We start from the raw sequence: 18,435 nt of genomic DNA on the forward strand, positions 1-18,435 counted from the left end.
GGCCGGATCTCAGCTCACTGCAAGCTCCGCCTCCCGGGTTTACGCCATTCTCCTGCCTCAGCCTCCCGAGTAGCTGGGACTACAGGCGCCCGCCACCTCGCCCGGCTAGTTTTTTGTATGGGGTTTCACCGTGTTAGCCAGGATGGTCTCGATCTCCTGACCTCGTGATCCGCCCGTTTCGGCCTCCCAAAGTGCTGGGATTACAGGCTTGAGCCACCGCACCCGGCCTCTTTTTTTTTTTTTTTTGAGATGAAGTCTCGCTCTGTCACCCGGGCTGGGGTGCAGTGGCATGATCTCACTCAGCTCACTGCAAGCTCCGCCTCCTGGGTTCAAGCGATTCTCCTGCCTCAGCCTCCCAAGTAGCTAGGATTACAGGTGCACACCATCACACCTGGCTAATATTTGTATTTTTAGTAGAGACAGGGTTTTGTCATGTTGGCCAGGATGGTCTTGAACTCCTGACCTCATGTGATCTGCCCGCCTCGGCCTCCTAAAGTGCTCTCTCTCTTTCTCTTCCTCTGTCTCTTTTTCAACAAGGTCTTGCTCAGTCACCCAGGCTGGAGTGCAGTGGCATGATCACAGCTCACTGTAACCTCAAACAACTGCTAGGCTCAAGCAATCCTCTCACCTCAGCCCCCTGAGTAGGGGAGATTACAGGCATCTACCACTTCAGGCTAATTTTTAAAAATATTTTTGTAAAGACAGTCTCACTATGTTGCCCAGGCTGGTCTCAAACTCTTGGCCTACATGTGATCCTCCCACCTTGGCCTCTCAGAGCGCTGGGATCATAGGTGTGAGCCACCATGCCTGACTTTCATGAAAGTTTCTTAGAAGCCCTCGTCATAGAGCACCAACAAGCCAAAGGATCTGGTTCTTTAGCTTTATCCGATTGCTGCCTCTTCTCCTTATCATCATTAAACAGATGCTTTGGCTACCACATACAGAATTTTCATCCCCTAGGCCATGGCTGCAAGCATTGCTATCCTATCTTTGGTGGCTTCCTGGCAAATTTCACATTACTCCCTATCTTTCTATCACTCCACCTATGTTTTTCTCATATCTTCTTCCTCCAGTACATCATTAACAAAATCCCGGCCGGGCGCGGTGGCTCAAGCCTGTAATCCCAGCACTTTGGGAGGCCGAGACGGGCGGATCACGAGGTCAGGAGATCGAGACCATCCTGGCTGACACGGTGAAACCCCGTCTCTACTAAAAAAATACAAAAAACTAGCCGGGCGAGGTGGCGGGCGCCTGTAGTCCCAGCTACTCGGGAGGCTGAGGCAGGAGAATGGCGTGAACCTGGGAGGCGGAGCTTGCAGTGAGCTGAGATCCGGCCACTGCACTCCAGCCTGGGTGACAGAGCGACTCCGTCTCAAAAAAAAAAAAAAAAAAAAAAAAAAAATTAGAAAAAAAAACAAAATCCCTTTTGTTTTTGCAAGGTATTTCTTAGCTATTATGCAAGCTCTCTTCTGACTCTTCTTTCCGTCTTTCCTCAGAAGCTCCTTCTACCTGAATTGCCTTTCCTTCCTCAAAAAATTATTCCCACATTTGCAACTGATCTTCGACAAAGCATACAACAACATAAATTGGGGAAAGGACACCCTATTTAACAAACGGTTCTGGGAAAACTGGCTAGCCACGTATAGGAGAATAAAACTAGATCCCTGTCTCTCACCTTATACAAAAATCAACTCAAGATGGATATGACTTGAAATCTCCAAAATTCTAAAAGAAAACCTAGGAAAAACTCTTCCAGATATTGGCCTAGGCAAAGATTTTTTTTTTTTTTTTTTTTTTTGAGACAGAGTCTCGCTCTGTCGCCCAGGCTGAAGTGCAGTGGTACTATCTCGGCTCACTGCAACCTCTGCCTCCCAGGTTCAAGTGATTCTCCTGTCTCAGCCTCCGGAGTAGCTGGGACTACAGGCGTGCGCCACCACGCCCAGCTAATTTTTGTATTTTTAGTAGAGATGGGGTTTCATCATGTTGGCCAGGATGGTCTTGATCTCTTGACGTTGTGATCCACCTGCCTTGGTCTCCCAAAGTGCTGGGATTAAAGGCGTGAGCCACCGCGCCCAGCCTAGGCAAAAAATTTATGACTAAGATCCCAAAAGTAAATGCAACAAAAACAAAAATAAATAAATGGGATCTAATTAAACTAAAAAGCTTCTGTACAGCAAAAGAAATAATCATCAGCATAAACAGACAACCCATGGAATGGGAGAAAGTATTTGCAAACTATGTATCTAACAAAGGACTAAAATCCAGAATCTACAAGGTGCTCAAATCAGAAAGAAAAAAACAAATAATCCCATCAAAAAGTGGGCAAATGATGTGAATAGACATTTCTCAATGGGATTTGAGAAGATATACAAATGGCTAACAAACATATGAAAAAATGCTCAGAATCACTAATCATCAGGAAAATGCAAGTCAAAATGATGAGATACTACCTTACCCCAGCCAGAATGGCCACTATTAAAAAGTCAAAAAACAATAGATGTTGACATGGATGTGGTAAAAAGAGAATCCTTATACACTGCTGATGGGAATGTAAATCAGTACAACCTCTATGGAAAACATATGGCAATTTCTCAAAGAACTAAGAGTAGATCTACCATTTGATCCAGCAATCCCACTACAAGGTGTTTACCCAAAGGAAAAGAAGTCATTATATCAAAAAGACACCTGCACACATGTTTCACAATTCATAATTGCAAAGATACAGAAGCAACCTAAGTGCCCATCGAGCAATGAGTGGATAAAGAAAATATGGAATATATACACCATAGAAGACTACTCAGCCATAAGAAAGAATAAAATAATGTCTTCTGCAGCAACTTAGACGGAGCTGGAGGCCATTATCCTCTAAGTGAAGTAACTCAGGAATGGAAAACAAAATGCCATACGTTCTCACTTATAAGTGGGAGCTAAGCTATGGGTACACAAAGGTATACAAAGTGGTATATTGGCCAGGCACGGTGGCTCACACCTGTAATCCCAGCACTTTGGGAGGCAGAGGCGGGTGGATCACGAGGTCAGGAGTTCGAGATCACCCTGACCAACATGGTGAAACTCTGTCTCGACTAAAAACACAAAAATTAGCCAAGCGTGGTGGCAGGCGCCTGTAATCCTAGCTACTGAGGAGGCTGAGGCAGCAGAACTGCTTGAACCCATGGGACGGAGGTTGCAGTGAGCCGAGATCGTGCCACTGCACTCCAGCCTGGGCGACAGAATAAGACTCCGTCTCAAAAACAAAAAACAAAAAACAAAAAACGACAAAGTGGTATACTGGACTTTGGAGATTCAGAAGTGGGGAGGTTTGGAGAGGGGTGAAAGATAAAAAAACTACACATTGGATACAATGTCCACTACTTGGGTGATGGGTGCACTAAAATCTCAGACTTCACCACTGTACAGTTAATCCACGTAGCCAAAAACCGCTTGTACAGCAAAAGCTATTGAAGTAAAAAAATTAGGGCCAAGCGCGGTGGCTCACGCCTGTAATCCCAGCACTTTGGGAGGCCAAGTTGGGCCTTACTCCCAGGTTTGGTTTCATGAAACATGGATGGATCTCATGGTTGTTCCACAATAAAAGGATATTACAATTCTAAAGACTGCCCATCACTGCCCTAGACTGATATTTCCTTTTTCTCCTAGCATGGGACAATTTGAATCTCTTTCCTGTGTTTGGAATCTCTCTAGATACTTATACTATGGCCACAGGACAGGGTACGGAAAATGTGTTCAGGAAATATTTTTAAAATAAAATGGCTAACAAGAGGCAGAATGAATCTTATGTCAACGTGCTCCCATTCTCAACAATCAATCAATTTATTACGTTTTTCAAACTCTAGCATCAGAAATCACATGTAGCCCTGGGGCCATCACATTTTCTTGCAGGATGGCATAAGGTTTAACACTTTTGTTATTTGAATATATGGGCAACCAACAGTAGGCAAGAGGGTTCTACAGAATGCTAAGAAATCAAACGGCATTTAGATGAACTGGTCAGAAGCAGGAAGTGACAAAAACTGTTTTAAGAGCTGCTCGGCTAGTGGCGGTGGCTCATGCCTGTAATCCCAGAGCTTTGGGAGGCTGAGGTGGGTGGATCACCTGAGGTCAGGCATTTGAGACCAGCCTAGCCAACATGGTGAAATGAAACCCCATCTCTACTAAAAATACAAAAAATTAGCCGGGTGTTGTGCCAGGCGCCTGTAATCCCAGCTACTCAGGAGGCTGAGGCAGGAAAATCGCTTGAACCCGGGAGGCGGAGGTTGCCGTGAGCTAAGATCGCACCATTGCACTCCAGCCTGGGCAACAAGAGTGAAAGTCTCAAAATATTAAAAAAACAAACAAACAAACAAACAAACAAACAAAAAAACAAGAGAAAAAGATCTGTTCAAGGAAAACGGGGCTGCTTCCCAACAGCCAGCTTGAAACATCCCTTGGAATTATATCTGACAGATACATGTGACAGGAATAACAACAACACAAAAGGGTAGGAAACCGGCGCCGTGGCTCACGCCCGTAATCCCAGCACTTTGGGAGGCTGAGGCAGGCGGATCACGAGGTCAGGAGATCGAGACCATCCTGGCTAACATGGTGAAACCCCGTCTCTACTAAAAATACAAAAAATTAGCCGGGCGTGGCGGCAGGCGCCTGTAGTCCCAGCTACTCGGGAGGCTGAGGCAGGAGAATGGCGTGAACCCGGGAGGCGGAGCTTGCAGTGAGCCGAGATCGCACCACTGCACTCCAGTCTGGGCGACAGAGCGAGACTCCGTCTCAAAAAAAAAAAAAAAGAAAAGAAAAAAAAGAACAGGAAACCAAGTTTGATGTAACAGAACTTCAATATGCTTACCTAGAGCCGTCCAACTTACCTAGAGATGCTAAATACACTTCTGAATCCTGCAAGGGAGCCCAAGGCTTTACAGCTGGCTGGACGGCAAAGTCAGCCACCTCCCTCTGGCCTTCACCTTCAGGGTAAGAATCCACAAAGGAGTCTGAGAAGGAATTGTTGGCACCATCTTCTTGGTCAGGATTTGGCAGACAGGAACAAATTTCAGCCCAGAGATCCTGGCCAGATCTTGTGGCTGTAGAGTCAGCGCTCTCAAACATTTTCATCTGGAATCTGCGCTATAAAACAGAAGCTCAAGTGAGTAAGAACTGGCTTTAAGAATACAGCATAAGGTTGGGCACAGTGGTTCACGCTTGTAATCCCAACACCTTGGGAAGCTGAGACAGGCAGATAATTTGAGGCCAGCAGTTCGAGACCAGCCTGGGAAACATGGCAAAATCCCATCTATACTAAAAATACAAAAATTAGACAGGTGTGGTGGCACATGCCTGTAGTCCCAGCTACTCCGGAGGCTGAGGAAGGAGGATCACCTGAGCCCAGGAGATAGAGGCTGCAGTGAGTGGTGATCACGCCACTGCACTCCAGCCTGGGTGACACTGCGAGACCCTGTCTCATAAATAAATAAACAAAATAAAAATAAAAATGGAATTCCTGGCCAGGTGCAGTGGCTCACGCCTGTAATCCCAGCACTTTGGGAGGCCGAGGCGGGCAGATCAGGAGGTCAGGAGATCGAGACCATCCTGGCTAACACAGTGAAACCCCGTCTCTACTAAAAATACAAAAAATTAGCCGGGTGTGGTGGCGAGTGCCTTTAGTCCCAGCTACTCGGGAGGCTGAGGCAGGAGAATGGCCTGAATCTGGGAGGTGGAGCTTGCAGTGAACCGAGATCCCGCCACTGCACTCTAGCCTGGGCGACAAAGCGAGACTCCGTCTCAAAAAAAAAAAAAAAAAAAAATGGAATTCCTACAAGCCATACACAAAAGGCAGATACTGTGATTCCGCTTATATAAGGTACCTGAGTAGTCAAATTCATAGATACAGAAAATAGGATGGTGGGAGCTGGGAGGTAGAAAGAATGGGGAGTTACTGTTTAATGGGTACACAGTTTCAGTTTGGGAAAATGAAAAAGTTCTGGAGATGCATGGTGGTTATGGTTGCACAACAATATGAACACCACTGAATCATACACAGAAAAATAGTTAAAATGGTCAATTTTGGCCGGGCGTGGTGGCTGACGCCTGTAATCCCAGCACTTTGGGAGGCTGAGGCCGGTGGATCACGAGTTCAGGAGATCGAGACCATCCTGGCTAACACGGTGAAACCCCATCTCTACTAAAACTACAAAAAAAAAAAAAAAAATTAGCCAGGCGTGGTGGCGGGCGCCTGTAGTCCCAGCTACACGGGAGGCTGAGGCAGGAGAATGGCGTGAACCCGGGGGGCGGAGCTTGCAGTTATGCTGCATGTTAATTTTATACTACATGTATTTTAACACACACACAAACACACGAATCTCTAGGGCATTTCCAGCGTGGACAACCAGCCTGCACTTTTCTCCAAAGATCTCCAAAATGCCACAGTTCTATCCCCAGTCAATTAAATTATTTTTTCTTTTCTTTTTTTTTTTTTTTTTTTTTTTTTGAGACTGAGTCTCGCTCTGTCGCCCAGGCTGTAGTGCAGTGGCGCTACAGATGAAGATCCTGGTTGGTAAAAAGTGTCTGTCAGAGAGTACTGTCACAATGCAAGGGCTATGTGCTCAGCGCATGCAGTTCAGCCATATGCCTCACGTTCTTATTTTAATACAAACACTGAAAGGTAGGTATTCTCACCATTTTACAGATGAAAAAACAGGTTCAGAAGGGTAACTTGCTCCAGGGCACATTATTGATATGTGGGGAATCCTTGAATGGAAACCAGATCTGTACTGCTCCAGAATCCATGTTTTTATCAACTACTATCCTGCCTGTTTGGAAAATATAACGAAATCAGCCCAAGCAAGGGCAGGTAGGAAAAGCTACGCAAAGAGCCCGGAGGCTTTTATAACTATCTAGGCATATAGTATAGGCTGACACCTTCTTTCAAGAGGGGACTTAGAGATCAGGAAGGCTGCATGAGGCAAGGTCTGAATAAAGCCAGGAGACAGAGCACAGCCAGCGTAAAGGCCGGAAGTAAAAGGGACAGATATGCGACGGCGGTCCTGGGTGAACTGATGTCTAGGGCTACAGTGAACCCCCAACCCGAAGTCGTCTGAAGCCACCCAAAACCAAAACTTTGTTCACACCAGAGTCCCGCATGGCCCCTTACCCCAGGGCAAGGCGTCCAGAACCGCGCAGGAAATTCCGGCGTCCAGATCCCAGGCCTCAGTCGCTCAGGTCTCTAGGGCTGTCTGGACGCGATGAATCAGGTCCCAAGGCCTCTATGTGGTATTCCAGGGCCGGGCCAGAGTGGGAGATCCAAAACGCTGGGCACCCCAGCCCCTCCTCACTTACCGCAACAGCTGCCCAGTAAACGCTTGGCTCAGCTCTGTCGCCTGCAGCCAGGAGGAAATCGGGAGGGGCGGAGTCACCTAGTGACGGAGCCCAGGAGTCCTCCAACTACCTTCCCACCCGACGATGTTCTGTGCGTCGATTGGTCGAGAAGAGTTCAGCGGGGTGAAGAAGTGAGGAGCAGCAAGAGGCGAACGGTGGGCGGGGCTCTGGTTGCCGGGAAACGGTGAAGTCACGTGCCCCGAGCATTGCCCCTCTTCCCCTCCCGAGGGCCGGGTTGATTCCTTGTAGATCCAGAGTTCCAGTCCCTGCTTGGATAGGGAAGTCCAGTTTCGAAGACTTTTGACTTTTCCTGGTCGCCAGAGCCAGTTCACCTCCTCCACAATTCTCTCTGCCGGTGTTTTGTCTTCTAAAAATTTCACCCCTTCGTTACCCAAGTTAGAGCACTTCCGCGGCTCTTTCCTTACTCTCCCAGGAGACCCATGTCTCATTCATCAAATTATGAAGCTTTCCTTTATTCATTTAGTCAGTAGATACCAAGTTCCTGCTGTGTTCTAAGCATTGTGTTAAGCGTGAATTTAAGACACATGTGACTTGGTATAAGTCCTGGAGATCCTTACAGCTTAGTAATGTAGGAAGGGGGTCCGCCATGGAGGCATGAAAGTTTACAAATAACAGTAAACAGTTATAGACGGCCGGGCGCGGTGACTCACGCCTGTAATCCCAGTATTCTGGGCGGCCGAGGCGGGTGGATCACCTGAGGTCAGGAGTTCGACACCAGCCTGGGTGAAATATGGTGAAACCCTGTCTCTACTAAAAATAGAAAAATAAACTGGGCGTGGTGGCACATGCCTGGAATTCTAGCTACTCGGGAGACTGAGGCAGGAGAATCGCTTGAACCTAGGAGGCAGAGATTGCAGTGAGCCAAGATCGCGCCACTGCATTCCAGCCTGGGCAACAGAGCAAGAGTCTGCCTCAAAAAAAAAAAAAAAAGAGGTTATACAGTATATGATGGAAGTGTGGCCAGAGTACATAAAGGAGACAGTGGTCATGAGAAGTGTGTGTCAGAATGCTTTGTTGTTGTTGTTAAAGGAGACGACCTTTGGTATCCTTCAGAGGATGGATAACCAGCTTGTTCATTGAGATACAACCCCTCCCCATCCCCAACTTCCAGGGTCAACACCAGTTACTCTCTGCCAAGAGACATGTGATGAAAGACATCAGCCAACCATCAGCAGAAGTAACTTGGCTGAGGAAATAGTTTTCACTCTAGCCTGGGTGACAGAGCAAGACTCCGTCTCAAAAAAAAAAGAAAAAGAAAAAGAAAACAACAACAACAAAAACAACACAGTGTTAGGATTACAGATGTGAGCCACTGCGCCCAGTTAAAATCAAATTTAAAATTCAGTTTCTGGCCAGGCTCGGTGGCTCACGTCTGTAATCTCAGAATTTGGGGATACTGAGGGGGGTGTGGATCACCTGAGGTCAGGAGTTCGAGACCAGCCTGGCCAATATGGTGAAACCCTGTCTCTACTAAAAATACAAAAATTAACTGGGCGTGGTGGCACATGCCTATAATCCCAGCTACTCAGGAGGCTGAGGCAGGGGAGAATTACTTGAACCCAGGAGGCAGAGGTTGCACCACCACGCCTAGCCTGTAATCCTAACACTTTGGGAGGCCAAGGTAGATGGATTGTTTGAGCCCAGTTTGAGGCCACCCTAGGCAATGCGGAAAACCTCGTCTCTACTAAAAATACAAAAAATTAGCCGGTCATGGTGGCACATGTCTGTCGTCTCAGCTACTAGGGAGGCTGAAGTGGGAGAATCACTTCAGTTTGGGAAGTCGAGGCTGCAGTGAGCCAAGATCATGCCACTGCACTCCAGCCTGGGTGATGGGAGTGAGATCTTGTCTCAAAACTTTTTAAAATTTTAATTAATTTAAATTTAATTAGCCACATGCGGCTATTGTACAGCACATGGCTAATGGTGACCCTATTGTATACCACAGGATTGAAGAATATTAAGTAGTTCACAGAACCTCAAGGTGGGTGGAGAGTCAGGCTTTAGCTCTGTATAGCCAGGAACAGTATCTAAACCTCACTGAGAGACTGCTCAGGGAACACCCCCATGGTCACTGAACATATATAGCTGGCATTATTTGTTGATTAGGCACTTGACACAAGAACCTCCCCTACTGTTGGCCTCCCAGATTAGATGCCTCCAATGCTACCTTGTTAGACATGGATTTGACATTGGGCCTGCTTCCAGGGTTGTGTGCCTCTGAACCAAAGCCTCTGTCTAAGAGATACAGCCCAGGTCAAATGCCTATGTCCAAGCTGGCAGAGAGTGTGAGAAGGCTCTGGCTTCTACCTCTTGGGGGCAGTAATGTAATGTGAGAAATTCCCCACCCAAAACAAAGGTTTTCAGAAGATGCTGGATGTTTATAGAATATGACAAATGTCTACTCTACATGGTCTATTCTAGTGCTTCTCAAGCTTTAATATGCAGAAAAATCACCTGGGGATCATATTAAAGTGCAGATTCTCATTTAGTAGGTCAGAAGGGGAGGAGGAACAAGATTCTGCTGTTTTCTGTCTCCACAGTTTTGCCAGGCGCTAGTTCGAGTATTTTACTTGAATTAACTGATTTAATTCTCCCACCCCAATCCTATAGAACAAAGAGGCTAGCTAAGAATACATATTTTCTTTTGGATAAGGTTCTGCTCTCACTGTAAATATCTTAATGAGATGACACATTTGAGAGATGATGTCCCTCCTGTGAAGTAGTTTTGCTCTAACATACCCCACAATCAATGGAAAATTCTACCTCTTATTTCTGGAGGTGGTCAGGAATCAGACTTTTCAGCATATGGAGTTCTGCAGCTGTGAATACCTCAGCTGCAGTCCCTCAGTTAGTTTAGTGAGACTGATGACTTGAAGAAGAAATTTAGCTAAAAAAGATTTCCCTTTCTCCTCTCCAGAATACAAATGCCTAGGACAAGAATTACACTGTGTCCTTTTTGTTTGTTTGTTTTTGTTTTTATTTTTTGGCAAACTAACATTGAAATGCCTCCTTATTTGGAAGAATCACACTCTGGATATCAAAGAGGGTTAGATTCTTGGCCGGGCGCGGTGGCTTATGCCTCTAATCACAGCACTAATAATATAAAAATTAGCCGGGTGTGGTGGCGGGCGCCTGTAGTCCCAGCCACTCGGGAGGCTGAGGCAGAAGAATAGCTTGAACCCGGAAGGCTGAGATTGCAATGAGCCGAAAAGGTGCCACTGCACTCCAGCCTGGGCAACAGAGCAAGACTCCGTCTCAAAAAAAAAAAAAAGGCCGGGCGCGGTGGCTCACTCCTGTAATCCCAGCACTTTGGGAGGCCGAGACGGGCGGATCACGAGGTCAGGAGATCGAGACCATCCTGGCTAACCCGGTGAAACCCCGTCTCTACTAAAAAATACAAAAAACTAGCCGGGCGAGGTGGCGGGCGCCTGTAGTCCCAGCTACTCGGGAGGCTGAGGCAGGAGAATGGCGTAAACCCGGGAGGCGGAGCTTGCAGTGAGCTGAGATCCGGCCACTGCACTCCAGCCTGGGCGACAGAGCGAGACTCCGTATCAAAAAAAAAAAAAAAAAAAGAGGGTTAGATTCTTCCATCTCCAGGCACTCTGGAAGTGAGGGCTTAGACCAGTGAGGTTTGGCTGATGGAAGTCCTCCCCTGCAGGACTCTGAACGCTGGGAGAGGGACACAGAGACACAGGGAGATTTAGGGGTCTCCAAGGGGTGGCAGGGTTGCAGGAAAAAGGGTCCTTTGGCACAACATAGTGTCTTGTGTCTATTGCATCCCAAATGGGTTTCTTCCCTGACATGCCTGAAGCCAGACTCTCAAAAGGCTTGGTTTCCTTTGATTTGGCCCTTTTTCTGAGCCTATTCTCCAGTTATCTTGTGAATTCTATGAGGCACTAATATTATTTCCATAATTCCCTCTCTGATTAAGTTAACCAGAGTTGGTTTATTTTGCACTTAAGAACCCTCGCAGCCGGGCGCGGTGGCTCAAGCCTGTAATCCCAGCACTTTGGGAGGCCGAGACGGGCGGATCACGAGGTCAGGAGATCGAGACCATCCTGGCTAACACAGTGAAACCCCGTCTCTACTAAAAAAAATACAAAAAACTAGCCGGGCGAGGTGGCGGGCGCCTGTAGTCCCAGCTACTCGGGAGGCTGAGGCAGGAGAATGGCGTGAACCCGGGAGGCGGAGCTTGCAGTGAGCTGAGATCCAGTCACCGCACTCCAGCCCAGGCGACAGAGCGAGACTCCGTCTCAAAAAAAAAAAAAAAAAAAAAGAACCCTCGCAATATATCCTCTGATCTATTTGCAGTTTTAATCTCAGGATGGAAGCATATGGGAGGCGAATGGGGATCCCTAATCCTTCTCATGCTGTTAGGGGGAAACAGGTGTGAACACATTGCTTCTGGGGTGGGCTCGTGTGTGTTTTAAATACATACATAACAATCTTACTGAGATATAAGTCACATACTATAATATTGACCCTTTAAAAATACACAATACAGTGAGTTTTAGTATATTCGCAGAGCTTAGCAATCTTTATTCTGGTTGTTAGTTTTTGTTTTGTCTTAAATAAAGCTCCTTTCAAGAGTTTCTCCAGACCCAAGGAATTACTCGGAATCTACACGACCTTCTCCTGCCGTGGCCTTACACGGAGCAATTCCAAGAGTTTCCTTTATAAATAGCGTCGTATCTCCCTAATAGGAAGACGTCTGAGTAAGGTCACTTTTGGTGAGACATTTACAATCTCTCAACTCTACGCTCACTCAATTCACCTAATTTAACTCGAGTACCTCAACTCAATTCGCTCACTCACCGCAGACCCCGCCTCGGAACTGGGCCTCCCTGATTCGCTGGGGCCGAGTGACGTCCTCAGATTGCGACTCTGGGAGTGGAGTGGGGGCCGCATGGTTATGTGGCTGGGTGGCCGCGGATGGCTCGGGGTTCTCGGACATTGGCGCTGCGACCTTCGGCGCCCTAGCTTTGCCAGGACTTGGAGTGGCTTTAAGGGCCCAATGGCAGAAACACTGTCTACCCAGGTTGGGACAGCGGGCGGGCTGAGGGCTCCGCATCAGCAAAACGGTGACGCTGGTGGCGACGCGAGGGTTGAGCCGTCCCCGGGGTCCCCGAAGCCGGCTGGCCGGGAAGTGGAGCCGGCCCCAGTAGGCGGGGAGTATCCCTCGGCTGCAGCCCCGGGCCCGGGCAAGCGTAAGAAGCGACGGGGCGCAACCGGGGAGCGTGTCGTGCCGCCCCCGAAGAAGCGGCGGACAGGGGTGAGCTTCGGAGATGAGCACTTTAAAGAAACCAGTTATTACTTCGAGGGCGGCCTGCGTAAGGTGCGGCCCTATTACTTTGACTTCCAGACCTACTGCAAAGGTCGCTGGGTGGGCCACAGCTTGCTGCACGTCTTCAGCACCGAGTTCCGAGCTCAGCCCCTGGCCTACTACGAGGCCGCGGTCCAGGCGGGCCGCCTGCACCTCAACGAGAAGCCGGTGCAGGACCTCAACATCGTGCTCAAGGTGAAGTCCTGATGGGGCTGGCCAGAAGCGGGAGAGGAAAAGGGGCAGGGTTTTTTGTTGTTGTTGTTGTTGTTGTTGTTTTTGTTTTCTGTTGTTATGGTTTTTTTTTTTGAGACGGGGTCTCGCCCTGTCACCCAGTCTGGAGTGCAGTGGCCGGATCTCAGCTCACTGCAAGCTCCGCCTCTCGGGTTCACGCCATTCTCCTGCCTCAGCCTCCCGAGTAGCTGGGACTACAGGCGCCCGCCACCTCGCCCGGCTAGTTTTTTGTATTTTTTAGTAGAGACGGGGTTTCACCGGGTTCGCCAGGATGGTCTCGATCTCCTGACCTTGTGATCCGCCCGTCGCGGCCTCCCAAAGTGCTGGGATTACAGGCTTGAGCCACCGCGCCCGGCCTGTTGTTACGTTTTTTAGGCTTAGTGAGGCATAGGTAGTTGATTAAAATCACGTCAATTCTAGACCGCGCGCGGTGGCTCACGCCTGTAATCCCAGCACTATGGGAGGCCGAGGCGGGTGGATCACGAGGTCAGGAGATCGAGACCATCCTGCCTAACATGGTGAAACCCCCCTCTCTACTAAAAATACAAAAAACTTAGCCGGAAGTGGTGGCGGGCGCCTGTAGTCCCAGCTACTCTGGAGGCTGAGGCAGGAGAATGGCGTGAATCCGGGAGGCGGAGCTTGCAGTGAGCGGAGATGGTGCCACTGTGCTCCAGCCTAGGTAACAGTTCGAGACTCTGTCTCAAAAAAGGAAAAAAAAAAAAAAAAATCATGGCAATTCTAAAGCGTTCTCGCTTTCAATTGGAACACTTTTTTAGCCCGCGTTTCCCACCTCCGCAAGTGGACGGCGGCTCTGTGCTTCAGGAGTCAGCCTGTTTATCCTCTTCCTCAAGGCAGCTTCCTTGTTTCCAAGGGACAGAAGTTGGAATTCTCATAATTCCTTTAAACACCGTCTTGTGGCAAGGGCACTGATCACTTTACCCTGCGTTGTAGATCTCCGTGCAAATAGTAATAATAGGGGCTATCGTTTATATCTCTTTACTGTGTGCCAGGCACAAAGTTAAACATTGTATGTCCACTAACGTCTAATTCTAATGACAACCTTGTGAAGTAGGTATTGCTACTCCATTTTACCTCTGAGGAAACTAAGGAAACTCACAGGGGTAAGGCCACAAACAGTGATACTACCAAAGCCTGTGTTCCTGTAACTACTACTTAAACTGTTTAACATAGAGCCTGATATGTTAACAGAATTGTGAGATGTCAGGGATAGAGACTAGAATTGTTTAGCCCAGTGCTTTGACTCCTTTAAAATTCCATCACAGGTATGAGGTACTAGACACCCCTGTCAGAAGTAACACTCTTTACCTGTCAGTAACACTGGTTTACCATGGTTGTGAGTGGAGAAAAGGCGATTACAGCATTTGGGAAATGGATGGTTTTGGAGTAACTTGTTTCATTGATCAAGCGATTTGGGTCAATATATCATATATTGATGAATTCCCTCTCCTATCCCAATTTCTTTTTTTTTTTTTTTTTTTTGAGACGGAGTCTCGCTCTGTAGCCCAGGCTGGAGTGCAGTGGCCGGATCTCAGCTCACTGCAAGCTCCGCCTCCCGGGTTCATGCCATTCTCCTGCCTCAGCCTCCCGAGTAGCTGGGACTACAGGCGCTGCCACCTCGCCCGGCTATTTTTTGTATTTCTTAGTAGAGATGGGGTTTCACCGTGTTAGCCAGGATGGTCTCGATCTCCTGACCTCGTGATCCGCCCGTCTCGGCCTCCCAAAGTGCTGGGATTACAGGCTTGAGCCACCGCGCCCGGCCCTATCCCAATTTCTAAAAGCACAGATCTGGTCTAACCCTCACATTCCACAGGAAACGAAGACCCAGAGAGGATAAATGACTTGCCCAAGAGCATGTCACAAGCCTGTGGCAAATCCTGGTCTACAGCCCATATCCCTGGACCTCAACCTTAGTTTTGTTTGTTCAAGATCGTGATCAGTGATGATTTATGAAGGTTTTTTCCTCCATTAAAAAAATTTTACCTTTATTATTATTATTATTATTATTATTATTTTTTGAGACAGAGTCTTGCTCTTTCGCCTAGGATGGAGTGCAGTGGCGCGATCTCAGCTCACTGCAAGCTCCGCCTCCCAGTTTCAAGCTATTCTCCTGCCTCAGCCTCCCAAGTAGCTGGGATTACAGGCGCCCGCCACCATGCCTGGCTAATTTTTGTGTTTTTAGTAGAGATGGGGTTTCACCGTGTTGGCCAGGATGGTCTTGATCTCTTGACCTTGTGATCCACTCACCTCAGCCTCCCAAAGTGCTGGGATTATAGGCGTGAGCCACTGCACCCGACTAAAAAATTTTACTTTTAAAATACCTTTATTGTAGAGAAAATAACAATTAGCAAAACCAAAAAACATTCATAATCTCACCACCCAGAGATAACACAGTTAACATTTTTGTATATGTCCTTCCAGTACTTTTTTCAATGCCAGCTATCTGCCTGTGTCTGTCTATACTTTTACAAAATGAGATCATACTCTGCACACTGCTTTTCTGCCCAAGATATGCTTTCACCATTTTTCCATGTCAGTAAGGAACAGGGGAAGCTGGGTATGAAGTTGACTGATTACAGGCTGCGGTCCCTGGGCTGACTTATTACCATATGTCTTTGACAGGACAATGATTTCTTGCGGAACACAGTGCACAGGCATGAGCCACCAGTCACAGCAGAGCCCATTCGCCTGCTAGCTGAGAACGAAGATGTGGTGGTTGTAGACAAGCCTTCCTCCATTCCCGTTCACCCCTGTGGCCGCTTCCGACACAACACAGTTATCTTCATCCTAGGCAAGGAGCACCAACTGAAGGAGTTACACCCCTTGCATCGGCTTGACCGCCTTACCTCAGGGGTGCTTATGTTTGCCAAGACAGCTGCAGTCTCTGAGAGAATTCACGAGCAGGTTCGGGACCGGCAGGTGAGTCAGGCTTTTGTCTCCACAGGCCACTTCTTGGGCTTACGAATGCTCTGTATCAAAAGGGCATCACGTAGTTCTAAAGTGGTCCTTCATATTTATCTGGCAATCCTTCCTACCTTAAGGCAGGTCAACACCTAAAGTGCCAAACGCAGGATATCTCATACGTTTCAAAAAAATCTTTAGAGATGGCTTACACTGCCTCTCTTAGTAGTTTGCTATTTTGAAGCTTTAAGATGCTGACAAGGCCAGGCATGGTGGCTCACACCTGTAATCCCAGCATTTTGGGAGGCTGAGGCAGGAGGATAGCTTGAGCCCAGGAGGTTGAGACCAGCCTGGGCAAAATAGGGAGACCCTGTCTCTACAAAAAAAAAAAAAAAAAAAAACTTAGCTTGGCATGGTGGCACATGCCTGTGGTCCCAGCAACTTGGGAGGCTGAGGTAGGAGGATTGCTTGGCCATGGGAGGTTGTGGCTGCAGTGAGCCATGATCGTGTCACTGCTCTCCAGCCTGAGCTATAGAGCAAGACTCTGTCTCAAAGAAACAAATTAACATAAGAAAATGCTGAGCAAGGCTTTTAAGATTATGGGAGAGCCTGCTTGGTGAAAAGATTCTAGATGTAGTTGGAAAAGGCTTGGGTAGAAGAGTTTAATGGTATTGATTGTTGTCCTGAGACTTGTAATTCTGAATCTGAATCATAATACATTTATTGAGTGCATACTCTATACCAGGCTTAGTATCAAGCACATTACAGCCTAACTTACTGACTGCTTATCACAGCCCAATGAGGTAGTTGATTTTTCTTTCCTTTTCTTTTCTTTTTTTTTTTTGAGATGGAGTTTCGCTCTTGTTGCCCAGTCTGGAATGCAATGGTGCGATCCCAGCTCACTGCAACCTCCGCCTCCTGGGTTCAAGCGATTCTCCTGCCTCAGCCTCCCAGGTAGCTGGGATTACAGGCATGCGCCACCACGCCTGGTTAATTTTGTATTTTTTAGTAGAGACAGGGTTTCTCTATGTTGGTCAGGCTGGTCTCCAACTTTCGACCTCAGGTGATCCACCCGCCTCAGCCTCCCAAAGTGGTGGGATTACAGGTGTGAGCCACCACACCCAACCGGTAAATGCTTTTCTAATTTCACATTTTCTAGATGAGTTAGTAAGATTTAGAGGTTAAGTAATGTACCCAGGATCACAAAACTGGCAAATGGTAGAATTGGAGTTTGAATCTTCTGAGACTGGTCCTTATCACTCCACAAAGGGTTTGGACTCCATGAATTTAGGCTTTGTACTGACTTTCTCCCTCTTCCCTCCTATGTAGCTGGAGAAGGAGTACGTGTGCCGGGTGGAAGGGGAGTTCCCCACTGAGGAAGTGACCTGTAAAGAACCCATCTTAGTGGTGTCTTACAAAGTAGGGGTGTGCCGTGTAGATACCCGGGGCAAGCCCTGTGAGACAGTGTTCCAGAGGCTAAGCTACAATGGCCAGTCCAGTGTGGTACGGTGCCGGCCACTCACAGGCCGCACACACCAGATTCGAGTCCACCTTCAGTTCTTGGGCCATCCCATTCTCAATGACCCCATCTACAACTCAGTTGCCTGGGGTCCCTCCCGAGGCCGGGGCGGCCGCATTCCCAAGACAGATGAGGAATTGCTACGGGACCTGGTAGCAGAGCATCAGGCCAAACAGAGCCTGGATGTGCTAGATCTCTGTGAGGGTGACCTGTCCTCAGGACTCACAGACTCTACGGCCCCCTCCTCAGAGTTGGGCAAGGACAGCCTGGAAGAGTTGGCTGCAGCTGCCCAGAAGATGGAGGAAGTAGCTGAGGCAGCCCCTCAGAAGTTGGACACAATAGCCTTGGCACCAGAGAAGGCAGTTGAAACAGATGTCATGAATCAAGAGGCAGACTCACTCTGTGCAGAGTGCCGGCTGGTTCGACAGGATCCCTTGCCCAAAGACCTTGTGATGTTCCTACATGCCCTACGCTATAAAGGGCCAGGCTTTGAGTACTTTTCACCAATGCCTGCCTGGGCACAGGATGACTGGCAAAAAGACTGAGAGGTGTGGCCAATGGAGGGATTGCTTCTTGGGTTGTGACAAGGATGGGCTATAGGGCAAGGGCTGACCCCGTGGGCTGGTACTTGGGGTTTCTATAGGAGTGAGGTCGGGCTTCTAAAGAGACCTGCTCATACTTGCTACCTTCTTACAGTGGGAATTTGGAGATTTTTTGGTTTGTAAATATATCCCTTTTTCTAACATATTTTGTGTCTGGTTTTCTTCCTGCTTTTTTATTGATGTAAAATTCACATAACATAAAATTAACCACTTTAACTGGCCAGGCACAGTGGCTCATGGCTATAATCCTAGTACTTTGGGAGGTAGAAGTGAAAGGATCATTGGAGTCCAGGAGTTCAAGGTTAAAGTGAACTGTGGGCCAGGCATGGTGGCTCACGCCTGTAATCCCAGACTTTGGGAGGCCATGGTCAGGAGATAGAGACCATGGTGAAACCCCGTCTACTAAAAATACAAAAAAATTAACTGGTTGTGGTGGCAGG

The 18,435-nt window shown here is 47.9% G+C and overlaps 2 protein-coding genes across 8 annotated transcripts in view; one reads left to right on the forward strand and one right to left on the reverse strand.

Moving 5' to 3' along the window:
* Positions 1 to 7,423, reverse strand: part of CCDC32 (coiled-coil domain containing 32) — a 36,066-nt gene extending 28,643 nt beyond the window's left edge. Inside the window, exons 1-2 of one of the 6 annotated variants that reach the window (XM_025390698.1) lie at positions 7,157 to 7,423; positions 4,878 to 5,133 (exon numbers count right to left, since the gene is read on the reverse strand). In XM_025390698.1, coding sequence (XP_025246483.1) covers positions 4,878 to 5,121 — 244 coding nt within the window. In that variant the 5' untranslated portion in view covers positions 5,122 to 5,133; positions 7,157 to 7,423. Of the gene's footprint in view, positions 1 to 4,877; positions 5,134 to 7,131 lie in introns of all 6 variants that reach the window. The other 5 variants (XM_025390693.1, XM_025390695.1, XM_025390696.1 and 2 more) reach the window with 5 other exon arrangements.
* Positions 7,424 to 12,274: 4,851 nt separating this feature from the next.
* On the forward strand, positions 12,275 to 18,143 carry RPUSD2 (RNA pseudouridylate synthase domain containing 2). 2 transcript variants are annotated; one of them, XM_025390868.1, is made up of 3 exons: positions 12,275 to 12,919; positions 15,596 to 15,892; positions 17,204 to 18,143. In XM_025390868.1, the coding sequence occupies exons 1-3, from the start codon at positions 12,308 to 12,310 to the stop codon at positions 17,936 to 17,938; spliced, it is 1,644 nt and encodes a 547-aa protein (XP_025246653.1). In that variant the 5' UTR covers positions 12,275 to 12,307; the 3' UTR covers positions 17,939 to 18,143. The 2 variants fall into 2 exon arrangements, with proteins under 2 accessions (XP_025246653.1, XP_025246652.1); XM_025390867.1 differs by having other exon boundaries at positions 12,275 to 12,736.
* The last annotated feature ends 292 nt before the right edge of the window (positions 18,144 to 18,435 follow it).

The sequence above is a fragment of the Theropithecus gelada genome, chromosome 7a, assembly GCF_003255815.1.
Source record: "Theropithecus gelada isolate Dixy chromosome 7a, Tgel_1.0, whole genome shotgun sequence".
Taxonomy (NCBI): domain Eukaryota; kingdom Metazoa; phylum Chordata; class Mammalia; order Primates; family Cercopithecidae; genus Theropithecus; species Theropithecus gelada.